General features: G+C 52.9%; 1 protein-coding gene across 6 annotated transcripts in view; it reads right to left on the bottom strand.

The window, feature by feature from the left end:
* Positions 1 to 1,263: 1,263 nt before the first annotated feature.
* GTF2IRD1 (GTF2I repeat domain containing 1) overlaps positions 1,264 to 13,453 on the bottom strand; it is a 114,107-nt gene continuing 101,917 nt past the window's right edge. For 5 of the 6 annotated variants that reach the window (XM_081257605.1, XM_081257608.1, XM_081257604.1 and 2 more), the window contains 5 exons: positions 10,086 to 10,163; positions 7,658 to 7,850; positions 5,587 to 5,624; positions 2,945 to 3,063; positions 1,264 to 1,861 (listed from right to left, as the gene is read on the bottom strand). In XM_081257605.1, the coding sequence (XP_081113731.1) occupies positions 1,793 to 1,861; positions 2,945 to 3,063; positions 5,587 to 5,624; positions 7,658 to 7,850; positions 10,086 to 10,163 (497 nt within the window). In that variant the 3' untranslated portion in view covers positions 1,264 to 1,792. The remainder of the gene's footprint in view (positions 1,862 to 2,944; positions 3,064 to 5,586; positions 5,625 to 7,657; positions 7,851 to 10,085; positions 10,164 to 13,453) is intronic. The other variant, XM_081257607.1, reaches the window with a different exon arrangement.

The raw sequence follows: 13,453 nt of genomic DNA, 5'->3' as shown, positions 1-13,453 counted from the left end.
CCAGGGAGAACAGGATGCAACATGCAAGGCTGGGCCAGCAGAACCCAGGCTGCATTTCTGCCCCCGTCCACCTCTCGATCACAGCACCATGTGCAGGGAACAGCCCATCGGGAACACACCCGCCTCCCCGTCACACCTCCAGCCGCGCTCCCCAAGTCCTCTGCTCCAGCAACTCCTTGTTCCTGGAACTTCCAGGTTCTCAGTCCGGGCCTCCCTGCCTTTGCATGTGCGGCTCTCCCCCGCTTGGTCCCACCGTCCTGCGCCAGCCCTCCCCGCTTTGTCCCACCAACTCCTAATGTGCTTCTAAGAGCATTTCCTGATTCTGTGCTAGGTAAGGGCGCCCTGCCTTCCCCACCAGGACTGAATGAGCGGCCACTGGGTGCCAGGCCTGGACTACCTCCAGGCCCTTTCGACTTGTCTTTCTGCCTCCGGTCTCATCCTTTCCTTCACCTTTCCACCTGCCACCAAAGTGGTCTTTCTGAGAAGCAGCTGTGACCCATCACTCTGCTTCAGTACCCAGAACTCTATCAAAAACCCACCCCAGGTGCTGGCTTCGGCAGTACATACACTAAAATTGGAACGATACAGAGATTAGCATGGCCCCTGCGCAAGGATGACACGCAAATTCGTGAAGTGTTCCGTATTTTTAAGAGAAAAACAAATACCGGATGCTAACACATATATATGGAATCTTAAAAAAAAAAAAAAAAAGGTTCTGAAGAACCTAGGGGCAGGATAGGAATAAAGACGCAGACGTAGAGAATGGACTTGAGGACGCAGGGAGGGGAAAGGTAAGCTGGGATGAAGTGAGAGAGTGGCATGGACACATATATGCTACCAAATGTAAATAGATAGCTAGTGGGAAGCACCTGCATAGCACAGGGAGATCAGCTTGGTGCTTTGTGTTCACCTAGAGGGGTGGGATAGGGAGGGTGGGAGGGTGGGAGGGAGATGCAAGAGGGGGGAGATATGGGGATATATGTATATGTATAGCTGTTCACTTTGTTGTACAGCAGAAACTAACACACCATTGCAAAGCAATTACACTCCAATAAAGATGTTGAAGAAAAACACACACAAAAAAACCCCACCCCAGCCCTCCAGGCCCAACCCAAAGCCCCTTCGCCAAGATGCCTTCCCTCCAGCTATGGAGATTCCATACTTGCTTACCATACTTGACTTAAAAAAAAAAAATATATATATATATATATATATTTATTTATTTGGTTGCATCAGGTCTTAGTTGCGGCAGGCAGGCTCCTTAGTTGCAGCTCACTGGCTCCTTTGTTGTGGCACGTGGGCTCCTTAGTTGTGGCATGTGGGACCTAGTTCCTGGACCAGGGATCAAACCCAGGCCCCCTGCATTGGGAGCTCAGAATCTTAATTGCTGTGCCACCAGGGAAGTCCCCATACTTGACTTTTCTGACTTCACCTGAGTTACTGGGGCAAGGACAAGACGGCCCCTTACCACACTGAATGCTCCCTGAGGCCAGAGGGGACAGCCTAGCACTTTGCCTTCCATGGTGTCGCATCCTGAGGTCATGTGACCCCAGCAGCAGCCACAAATTCCAAGAGAGAACACGCAACAGTTAGGAACAAAGGCAATGTTTTTTTTTTTTGGTTTTTTTTTTTGGTTTTTTTTACTTATTTAAAAAGGCCTTGCCGGCAGGAATATAGTGTAAAAATCATTGGAAAAACTAAAAGGCATCGATACATATCCGAATATACACTTTGTACATAAATTACATTTCCTTTAGTCTTTTTGAGTGAGGTCCTGATTCAGCACTGAGGTCTAGTAATTCAGAGGTCCCGGGAGCTGCACGTTCAGGCCGGCATAGTCCACCATGTACATTGGCCATTGCTAGAAAGAGGGGGACAGAGAGCCCGGGTTAGGACTCCAGGTGATGTGGAGAGCATACCGGAACATTCAGCGCTGCTTTCTGAAGGGCTTCCTCAGATGCTATTTATTTTGAGGCCATGGAATACCCAGAGATGGGACGTGACCTGTCTAAGGTCACACAGTTCACCAGTGGCCATGGGGCCTGGGCTGGAGCCTTCTGACCTATTCCCACCTGTGTCCTGGGGGCTAACCACGTGAGCAGACATGTGGGGAGGGAATTGGGGATTGGCTCAGAACTGCTGGTCACCCCCATCAACTCAGCCCCCTCCAGGCCTCAGGCTCCAGAGCAGCTGTCCTGTCTCTCTGGGTGGTGGGAAGGGCTAGGGACCCTCTGTGAGCACCCTGGCAGGAACAGAGGCAGAGCCTGAGCTTTGGGGTTTAGCAGGAAGGGGTCCAAGGATAAACAAATCCTAAAGTCATTTTCAACTGTCTTCCAATATCCTCCCCATTTGGACTCGGGATTTCAAAGCTAATAGTTTGAAATTAGAAAGAACCCTCAAGTGTGTGCCCTTAATGAGGTTTTCCTCATGGGTGGGAGAGAAAAATCCAGCCACATGGCAGAACAGGTGGAGCTTTGGAGGTGGGGTCTCCATCCACCACTGACCAGCCATGAGGCCATAGAGTCATTCGGCCTCTGACCCTGGTTTTCCTTGTCTACATACTGTAGGGAACACCTCACAGGGCTGTGGCTCAGAGCATGTGATGTGAGCACAGAGATTAGTCTAGCATCTGATTGCCCCGGGAACCCAGGAGTCTGCTTGAGGTCCTGCCGAGTGGGTGGTCAGGTCCCTTCCCTCTCCTCGGCCTCAGCTTGCCCATCTGCACAGTGGGGGTGTGAACTCCTTCCCCGGGCGCCTGTGGGCACCTGATGAGAGGGGGGTGGACCATCTCATGGGCAGGGCAGGCAGATGTGTCTGCAGACTCTATTCAGTGCCCAGCATCTCCCCGCACCCCAGACCCATGCTCCAGAGTAGACGAGCCTGCCCGAGTGCCGGCTGAAAGCCAGAGAGAAGAGCAGTCAGGTCCAGGTCTGTGCAACTTTACCACGAGTGAGATCTGGTTGGTGGATGCCACGGACTCCGGGTTAGAGGAGGAGGAAGAGGAGATGGAATTCCCTTCGGAGACCCGCTTTCTCTTGCGCTTGGGGATGCTGCTGTCTTTGGCTGGTGGGAGAAAGGGTTGCTGACGCCGGGTGCCAGGGCCACTGTGTCTTGGCCTCCTGACCCCGCCCCCCCCCGGAGAAGGCCTTGCTCTCAGGTTTGAAGTCCCCTTCTCAGCACTCAAGGCTCCCGGCCCACCAGTGGCTGAGGCCCATCTCTCCAGCCTCCTTCCCTAAGCAGCCCTGTGCCCCACTCACCCACCTTCCTGCTCCCGCTCACCTGTCTGCTTTGCTAACAATACAGCCTCCTCCCCCAGGTAGGTCTCCCTAGCAGGTTTCCTTATACCCTCCCCAGACCATGTAGCCTGCGGGCTCCCAGCCTCCCCAGAACTCCCAGACTCTGAGCCACACAGACTTAAGTCTTAAGGGGAGTCACTTAGTGGCCAACGGGCCTTCATGTTGTCACAAGTAAGATGTAAGATCCTGCAGGCTTGCTGGGAGAGTCACATGAGCTAATGTGCCTGGTCCCCAGCAAACAGTAAGAAACTGAGAATTGCTATCAGTATTGTTGCTACTGTTACCGCTGATGTGTGATGACCCAGATCTGATTTGCTGTGAATGATGACAGGTCACAGGTACTAGTAGACAGGCAGTGTCCCAATGGAAAGAAACCCTGGTTTAGAGCCAGAAGTCCTAAGTTCAAACTCCACTGCTGCCACTTACTAGCTGTGTGACCCTGGTAAATTGATTAACCTCTCTGAGCCAAAAGGGGACAAATATGATATGAGACTCAAAGGAGATTATGTGTATGAAAGAGCCTAGTACCAAGCCCAGCACAGAGCAGGACGAGCAGGGTTTGTGTTGCTGCTGAATTCAATTCATGTGAATATGTAAGACTTATCAAAAAGATTTGCAGCTGTATATTGGGGAATTCCCTGGCGGTCCAGTGGTTAGGACTCTGCACTTCCACCGCAGGGGACCGGGTTCCATCCCTGGTCCGGGAACTAAGATCCCGCATTCTCAAGGCCAAAAGAAAAAAAAAAAAATGATTTGCAGCTGCGTGAAGCATAGGTGGGGATTGGGCTTGACTGAGTGGATGGACAGGTTACTGACACAGCCACCAGAAGGGTCTTAATGACACAGCAGGAGGGCAGGCTGGGCCCAGGGGGCCATTATTTGTTCAGCTGCTGAAGCAAAACCAGAGCCTGGCGTCTGGGATGTGGTATAAAGACCCCGGGAAATAGGAGACTCTGGAGGCAGGAGGAGTCCAGGTTGTGAGCCAGGGAGGAGGAATTTTTGTAGGAGGCTCCACATGCAAACAAGTCAGCGGTGCTGGCCCAGGGCTGTGGCCACCCTAGGGTCACTGTAAGACCCTAAAGATGGCCATGGTGGGGGGGGGGGTGGATGTAAGTGACAGCATCCAGTCTCTGATCATTTGTCCCAAACTCTCCTCCCTGAGGCCTCCATGGAGCCTTCTGTGTGTCTGCCTTTGACTTGGGAGCAGCTCCCAAACCTAGCCACCTCCCTACCATGAGTGCCTAGTGCCATGCCCGTGGCATCAGCACATGCTAGAAGGAGGTGGCTGCTGGTTGCCTGTGCCACCCCAGGCTGTGGTGTCCCAGGGGAACTGGGACCATCTGGAGTTGGACCATCTTGGGTCTCAGGCTGGGTTCGGGCCACCTCGCTGAATTCCGTCACTGTCCCCATTAAGCAGCCATGCTGGGGCCTGCAGTCCATGGTGGCCTGTGGTTCAGATGGATGGTCTGGACACCAGGTTCTAGGCGGCCACCAACTCACTATATGGCCTTGGCAAGTCCCTTCCTCTCCCTGGGCCTCAGTTTCCCAGAGGTACCATGAGAGGTGGGACTAGATGGGTGTTTCTTAATCAGAGGTGCACCTCCCAATCCCCAGGGCTCCATCCTCTCGAGCTCTATGGCACACCTGCTTAATCAGAATCCCAGAGTTTCCCAGGTTCTTGCACCCTGAAAGGTTCCAGAAGACCAGGGTCTGGTGCAGGTGCTGCCCTGCAAATGCAGGCAGAATCTAGGGGGCCCAGCCAGTCTCGGGCAGCGCCTGCCTGCCTCACCCCTGCCGACCCCACGCCACCCCTCCTCCCCTCCCCAGGTGACTTCTGCCATCCTACCTGACGCCCCCTCTTGCTGGTTCCAGCCTGTCCCTCATCCTCTCTAGCAGATCTGACACCCTCTCTAGCTGATCCTCTCTAGCTGATCTGGCCCTCTGTGGCAGGGCCTCTCTGAAGGGCGCCTGCAGGCTTCCTGTCCTTCCAGTACCTGGGGATACTGGCGCTGCAGAGGGAGGTCTCAGGCTCCCTGGGGAGGTACTGGGCAGGGGGATTACACTTCCCTCTATTGCGTGCCACTTGGCCCAGATCTGTCCATAGACTCTGGTCCCTGAGAGGCAGAAGGGTGGCCTTTTTTTTTTTTTTTCCAGCCACACTGCGTGGCTTGTGGGATCTCAGTTCCCTGACCAGGGATTGAACCCGTGGCCCCTGTAGTGGAAGCTCAGAGTCCTAACCACTGGACTGCCCAGGATTTCCCAAGGATGGCCTCTTTAGCCTCTGACTTACCTGGCACCTTGGCATCATTGCAGATTTCTGCAAAAGGTCTGAAAAAAAGAAAGATGAGGTGGCAGTTAGAAAATGAGGTTTCCCCTCCTCCTTCTCACCTGCTCCCTGAGTCTGGGCGACATCTCTCGTGAGATGACATGAGATGAGATGCCGCCACTGCTGGAACATTAGCCAGGTAAGACCCGGATGAAAACGGTCAGCATTCCCACCCAGAGCAGGCACGTGATCACCAGTCTCGGGACCTGGTTTCCTCTAGAGAGAGAGGGTGTCGTCTGACCAAGTGATCAAAAGTGTGTGCCTAGATGTATGTAAGTGGATATTTGAGACAGTATTATATTTTAATACATCTTTTACTTTTTATTTTATTGACTGTTTGACTTGCAGTGTTATTGTATGAACCACCCCCCACAAATTAGACGTAACCCAGATGTCCATCGGTAGAGGGTCCATCTAAACAGTCATCAAAGGGAGTTATCATGGAAATGGATAATGGTCAAATAAACGCAAGGTAGCCAGAGAGGAAACAGCAAGTTTACTTACTGTCTACAGATAAATACTGTTTGATCTCAGTTTCATTTTTCAAAATATATGTATAACAGGCATTAGAAGAGAAGTGGAAACGTTGAAGGAAAACCCCAGAATGTCTTTGATGGTTCTCTGTGGAAAGTATGCCTACAGGGTGTGGGGTGGGCATTTTCTCCTATTTTCCAGAAGTTACTTCAGGGGGTGGACTGTAGTTGGGAAGGAAGGGAAACCTCTACTTTTCATTTGAGACCCCTCTGCATAATTTGATTTTTTTGACACATGCAAATACTATTTTAATTTTAAAACATGGAGTATAAAATTGAAAAGAAAATATGGGTAGAGGAAAAACTAAGACAGAAATGCACCATCAGGGACTTCCCTGGTGGTCCAGTGGTTAAGACTCTGTGCTCCTAATGCAGGGGACCTGGGTTTGATCCCTGGTCAGGGAACTAGATCCCACATGCTGCGACTAAAGATCCTGCATGCCACAACCAAGACCTGGCACAGCCAAATAAATAAATAAATAAATAAATATTAAAAAAAAAAAAAAAGCACCACCAGTGTTAATTCTGAATAGGAGTGTTATGGGTTATCTTCCTCGTTTTTTCTACTTTTTGTATTTTCCCAAGTTTGTTGTGTGTATTGTTTCTAAATCAGAAAATAATCAAATAAACTACCGTATTTTTTAAAAAACACTATAAGGATATATAGTAAAATACAGACAGTGGTTGTCTCTGGGGGGTGGGGGTACTGAATTACTGTTATTTTCTAAATACAGTAAAATGGGTAAACATGAGGGGAATGGTAAAAAAAAAAAAAATCAAATTTAATTAAAATCAAAAAAATAAACACCCATGAATGCTGAGGCCTTGTGTTTCAGTTGAAAGGGGTTGTAATCAGGACATCCGGGGCTACAGACTGAATGCTGGTGTCCCCGAAAAATTCAAATGTTGAAACCTAATCCCCAATGTGATGGCATTTGTTGGTGGGGTCTTTGGGAGGTGATTAGGTCAGGAGGGTGGAGCCCTCGAGAACAGGATTAGTGCCCTTATTAGAGGCCCCAGATTTCTCCCTTGTCCCTCCCACCATGTGAGGACACGACGAAAAGAGGGCCATCTGTGAACCAGGAAGAGCCTCACCAGATGCCAAATCTGCTGGCACCTTGATCTTGGACTTCCCAGCCTCCAGAATGGTGAGAAATAAACTTCTTTTGTTTAAGCTACCCGGTCTGTGGTATTTTGTTACAGCAGCCCGAATGGACTAAGCTACCTGGGTCTAGAGCCCAGCTGACCCACTGTGACTTACACTGTCCCTTTCCTCACTCTGGGTATCAGTTTCCTGATCTTTAAGATGAGAGTGTTAAGCTAGTCCGTCTCCTGGATTCTGTGCAAGTGAAAGGTCCCTCTCTCTCCTTTTCTCTGTCTGTCTGTCTCTCTGACTCCTGGCTGGGCCTGCTTTGGGGGTTCCTCTCCCAGATCCAAGCAGCACCCTCTCCCACAGCCCCCGCCACCCTGCCCACCCTGACGCAGGTGCTGGGGGCACTCACTGGAGCTGGTTGATGATGACCATGCGGACGTGCTCCCGGGCCTTCAGGATCTTCTCCAGCCGGTGTATGTCATATGTATTGGGGTTCCGGAAAGGGATGTCATCGGGCAGGCCTGTGACCTCGACAGCATCTGGGCTGTCCCGAATCAGTTTGTAAGGGACCAGTACAGGCCGGTTCAGGCCCAGGGCCTCACCTAGAGGGCACAGGGAGTCAGGGAAGGTGTCCCCTGTCAAAGCCAAGCTGTGTGGGGAAGGGCTGGGACCCAGCACAGCCCCACTCAGTCACCACCGCACCACAGAGAGTTTATAAGTCAACAGACACACCACTTTTTTTTTTATCCAATTAGCAAAACTAAAAATCCAGGAGGGGTGGGGGTGGGAAAGAGTGGGAGCTTGGGATTAGCAAATACAAACTACTATATACAGAATGAATAAACAACAAGGTCCTACTGTATAGCACAGGGAACTATATTCAATATCCTGTGATAAACCAGAATGGAAAAGAATATGAAAAAGAATATATATAACTGAGTCACTTTGCTGTACAGCAGAAATAATACAACATTGTAAATCAACTATACTTCAATAAAATTAAAAAAAAAATCCATCAAATTCCCTGGCAGTTCAGTGGTCAGACTCCACACTACCACTGCAGGGGGCATGGGTTTGATCCCTGGTCAGGGAACTAAGATCCCGCATGCCTCAAGGCTCAGCCAAAAAAAAAATTCAATATCCAACACTGGCAATGAAACAGGTACTTTCACACATGCCCAGTGCAATGATTTGTTAAGTGTGCACGCCTGGACCTGACAAATGAGGACCTGATGCCTGCTAAAAATCCACTCCTGTTGTATTAGAAAACATAAAAGTCCTTACTTAGGTATTTGTGGCTGAAATGACGGGATGTCTTAGATTTGTTTCAAAGTACTAAACCTATCAAAGTGTGCCTGTGGAAACAGATGAACTAAGATTGGCAAAATGTTGGTAAGCACAGAAGCTGGGTTTGGGTTACATGGTGGGTCATTTTGTCATTCTCTCTGCTTTTGTATATGTTTGAAAACTGATTCCAAAATAAAAAGTGAAAAAGACACCACAAACCACCAGCAGAGTTGCTTCCTGTTACTCTCAAAATGAAACCCCAACTCGGAGTCCTGGCCTGCCCACCTCTCCCCACCCCGTCATTCCGACATCTTCCCACTCCAGGCCCTCCTGCCTTCTCGCTGCTCCCCAGTCACCGAGCTGTTCTCTCTGCCTGGCAAGCTTCCTTCTAATGTCTGTCCCCTCCTGACATTCAAGTTCTGGCTAAAACGTCCCTTCGTCCAAGGAGCTTTCTTTCTTTTTTTTTTTTTCAATTAATTAAGTAATTAATTAATTTCATTTTTGGCTGCGTTGGGTCTTCGTTGCTGAGCGTGGGCTTTCTCTAGTTGTGGCGAGTGGGGGCTACTCTTCGTTGGGGTGCGCGGGCTTCTCATTGCAGTGGCTTCTCTTTTTGCAGAGCATGGGCTCTAGGCGCATGGGCTTCAGTAGTTGTGGCTCACAGGCTCAGGAGTTGTGGCTCATGGGCTCTAGAGCACAGGCTCAGTAGTTGTGGTGCACGGGCTTAGTTGCACCGCGGCATGTGGGATCTTTCCGGACCAGGGCTTGAACCCATGTCCCCTACACTGGCAGGTGGATTCTTAACCACTGTGCCACCAGGGAAGTCCCCAAGGAGCTTTCTGGTTCACCGATCCAGACAGGCCATGGCTACCCCGTCTCACCCTCATCACACTTCTACATTTTCCTGTTTTCCTTTGTCACTCTCTGAAATTCTTTCTTTTTTTTAACTGTCTTTCTCTGCTACAATACAAAGTGGAGCCAATACTACTAAATTCATCACAAACAAAATGTATATAGAGCACCTAGTGCAGCCTGGCACCCAGTAATCTAGAAAATGCTCCATCAGTGGTAACCGTATTATCAACTGCACCATCCTGGGTTCCGCCCTGGCACCTGGATGCCTTCTGCACAGGACCTGGCACCTTTCATATATTCCATGGCCAGTTCCCTCCCGACACTGAGCCCCTGGACAGTGGGATCAGATGCCTTCCTCTGGAATCTCAGGGCTGAGTGTATGTTGGGCAGACAAGCATCTGCGTGAACAAGCACTTGGCTGTGGGGCACGGCCTCTGCCACACAGCCCAGCCCTAGAGAAACAGAAATGCTGACCATAGCCATCCCCACTGTGTGCACCACAGATCAGGGTTTTTTTCCCCTTTTTTGGATGGGGAGAATGAGGGATCAGCTCCCATCAGTCTCGGACAGGGCAACTATGTCCCCAGGGAGCGGACAGGCCAGCTGGGGGCAACTGGAGGCCAGGATGGCTGCAGAGGGAGGGGCGCCTCCAAGGAAGGCTGCCCCCCAGGCCCTGCCCTCCCCCGCCATGCACTGACCGTATTTCTCGTTGAAGAGCTCCTTCACCTGCTCCCGGAGGATCACCTTCTCCCCAAGTCTGTTGGCATCATCTTCATCTACAAGAGGAAGACGAGGGGGCGTGAGGGTCGGCACGGTCTCGGCCACCCGACCTGTTCCTTCTCCCCCATGGCGGCCCAGACCCTCACCTGCTGGCGCAGACTCTCCAGGGCCCGCCCACTCCCCTGCAGCCTGTGTCTGGCCTCAGCTGTCTGTCTGTACATCCATCCACCCGCCCCACATTCTCTGAACACCTTCCCCCGTACAGGCCCCATGTCAGGCATGGAGCACCCTGAGGAGAGGGAGGCCGTGAGCCTCCTCCCAGGAACTCACAGCCTAGCAGGGGTGGCGCCCAGAAGTGCGACAGGGGACACCTCCGATGAGACATGGGGCATGAATCGGGGTGCCTACCCAGTCCGTGCAAGTGTGGGGGGGGCCCCTGGGAGAGCAGGATGTTCAAATGGTCTCTTGGAAGGCAGGTAGGGGTCTGTGACGAGTGGGGTGCAGGTGGGAAAAGACAGCAGGTGTAGGACTGGCCCATCCGTGGGCACTGAAGGGAGAAAGGTCACAATGTGCTGGATGCGGCTAAAGCCCGGGCCAGTGCCGGGGAGGGGGCAGTGATGGGTCCAGCAGCGTGTGCCGGCCTGACTGAGCTGGGCTCTCAGAACTCACCCTGGTTGCCTTGCAAACCAAGAGCCCCAGGCCTGTGACCAGGGAGACAGGCGTGCTTTGGGGGTGTAGGGGCCGCACACCCTTCCGGCCTAGCATCCAGGGCAGCCCTCCACGGGCACTTTCTGCTTGGACCCCGTGCTCCCCTCACTCCTCTCCTTGGCCTAGAAGAGCAGGGGGGCGGTCAGTGGGGCCCCCCAGGGACAGGGTCAGGCTGGGCGGGAGTGGATGGCATGGCGAAGGTCCGGGCTGCGGGCTTGTGCCCTGGGCTGGGGAGGGAGCTGGAGTTCCAGAAAGGGCCCGGGCACCCTCGCACAGTAACCACAGGGCTGGGCCTCTGGGGCGGGGGGTGAGGACTAGAGCTGGCAGCTGGCAGGAAGCCAGGGCCTGGGAGGTGAGGGGCAGAGCAGACAGAATGGGTCTATGAAGAAAAACAACTCCTGTGTTCATCTGGAAAATCTCACAGAACTCGGTTCCATTTAGGAAGCCAAGGGCTCTGTGCCACTCAGACTGTCTGCTGCCCCCGCCTGCCCTTCACGCCCTGTCCAGGAGGCCCAGCCCTCTCCCTGCACCAGCGCCAGGGAGGGGCCTCCAGTCCCAGGCCAGGGCCGCCCCTCAGGGCAGAGAGCTTCCCGCACTGCCTGGTGCCTCCTCCCCCTTCACCCTCTGTCCCTGGTCTGGTCCTGTTCTTGCCCGCGCTCCTGACTCTGGAACCTAGATCTGCCGTATCTCGGAGTTCCTGAATCTCTCTCTTCAACCACGGCCTACCAGCCACCTGGGTGCCCACGAGACACTGCAAATGTCAGGCATCCCAGGTAACATCCTCCCTCCTGTGTCCCCATCTTGGGGAGTGATGGCTCCCCTTGGCCACACGAAGACCCCAAACTCAGAACCCCCTGGAGCCCTCCATCTTCCCATACACCCCAACATGGCCCTTCCAGATGGTTTTCAGGACCCCGGATGTGGTGAGAGTCAACCTGACCCTCCTCCAGGTCAGCAGACAACTAGGACCGAGCGCTGGGTCCCAGGGCCACCTAGAGCCTGCAGAGAGGTGGAGGACACTCTCTATCTAGCTAACCCCCTGCCACCAGGGATTGCTCTTGTGGCCGGCATTCTGCACAAGCACAGCAGCACCACAGAGGCCAGGGAAAGATCAGCCTGGATTCACCCAATGAGCGCTTGGATGCTCTGCTGGCAGCTTTCCCGGATGCGGTCATGGCCACTGCTCACCAGCCAAGGACACAAAGGTTCAGAGAAGTTAAGTAACCTGCCCAAGGTCACACAGCCGCTAAGTGCCAGGAATACTCTGTCTGACCCAAAAGTCCTTGTCTTTCACTCTACCACGCACTCTGGGTTTCCTGCAGTCTCAGTTTCCCATCTGTAGAAAGAAGGGTTGATCTTTAAAGTGTTTCCTCTAAACCTCTCATTCCATCAGCTCATAGTTCCACGCCTGTGTCTCCTCTCAAGCCCAGGGTAGGGCCGGACTCAGTCAGTACATGACAAAAAGCCTTCTGGATTAAAAGACGGCACCTCGGGGCTTCCCTGGTGGTGCAGTGGTTGAGAGTTCACCTGCCGATGCAGGGGACGCGGGTTCGTGCCCCGGTTCGGGAAGATCCCACATGCCGCAGAGCGGCTGGGCCCGTGAGCCGTGGCTGCTGAGCCTGCGTGTCCGGAGCCTGTGCTCCGCAGCGGGAGAGGCCACAACAGTGAGAGGCCCGTGTACCACAAAAATAAATAAATAAATAAATAAATAAATAAATAAAAGACAGCACCTCAAAGCAAGCCCACAAGCTCAGGTCCCTGTAGTTGCTGGACATGGCCGTCACCTGTGCACCTATCTGGGAGCGCAGGACTCACTCACCAACCCCACCTCCCCCTGAAGGCTTCTGCTGCACCGCTGCCAGCTGGGGGAGAGAGACAAAGACAGGGCAGGCCTGGGCTGCACACTGCCCTCGCCTTGTGGGAGGCAACACCAGGCCCTAAAGGGCCACGCCATGTCACCTCTCAGCATTTCAGCTCACTGTCTTGATATAGTATTCGTCTTGGACAAATATTTCACGAGCACCGTCCCATCTGGATGCAATGCTGCCCTTGGGCATTTAGCAGAGTACAGAGCACAGCCCTAGACAAGGCAGGGGACAGTGAGGAACACTTGGTGACCCACTGGGCTTGATAACTGTCAGTGCATGGCTCGTGGAAACATGGGGTGGGGGGGGACGACCCCAACCGAGCCAGGGATCAAGGAGGGCTTCCCAGAGGAGGTGACATCCATGCCACCCAAGGCCCCGTGGGACGCAGACTTAGCTGCACGTTGGGGCTGCATGCATCCCGTGGGTGCTCAACACATGTTAGGGGACATGGAAAATTTCCCCTCCCCATGTCCTGTCTGATCTGCCGGGGAGAACACCCCCAAACCAGGCTGCAGCTGACAGGGAGGGATGACACCACATCACAGGGTAGCCAGCACGAAGAGCTCACAGGTCGGTCCCAGGCAGCAAACTGTGGCAGCAGTTAAATGTCAGGAAAGTGGGACCTGAGTTGCCTGAGGGACGCTGGTGGCACCGGGTGTTCTGAATGTCTCTAGAGTGTGGTGGGAGTTTAGGGGCCTTTTTCCGTAATACCAAGAATAATCACAGCTGCTGAGTGGACCAAGCATGTCCCACGTGCAGACTGTCAGGCC

Source organism: Mesoplodon bidens (assembly GCF_964165515.1).
Source record: "Mesoplodon bidens genome assembly, chromosome: 15".
Taxonomy (NCBI): domain Eukaryota; kingdom Metazoa; phylum Chordata; class Mammalia; order Artiodactyla; family Ziphiidae; genus Mesoplodon; species Mesoplodon bidens.
Note: the sequence above shows the minus strand (reverse complement) of the source record. Positions and strands in the feature narration are given on the sequence as shown.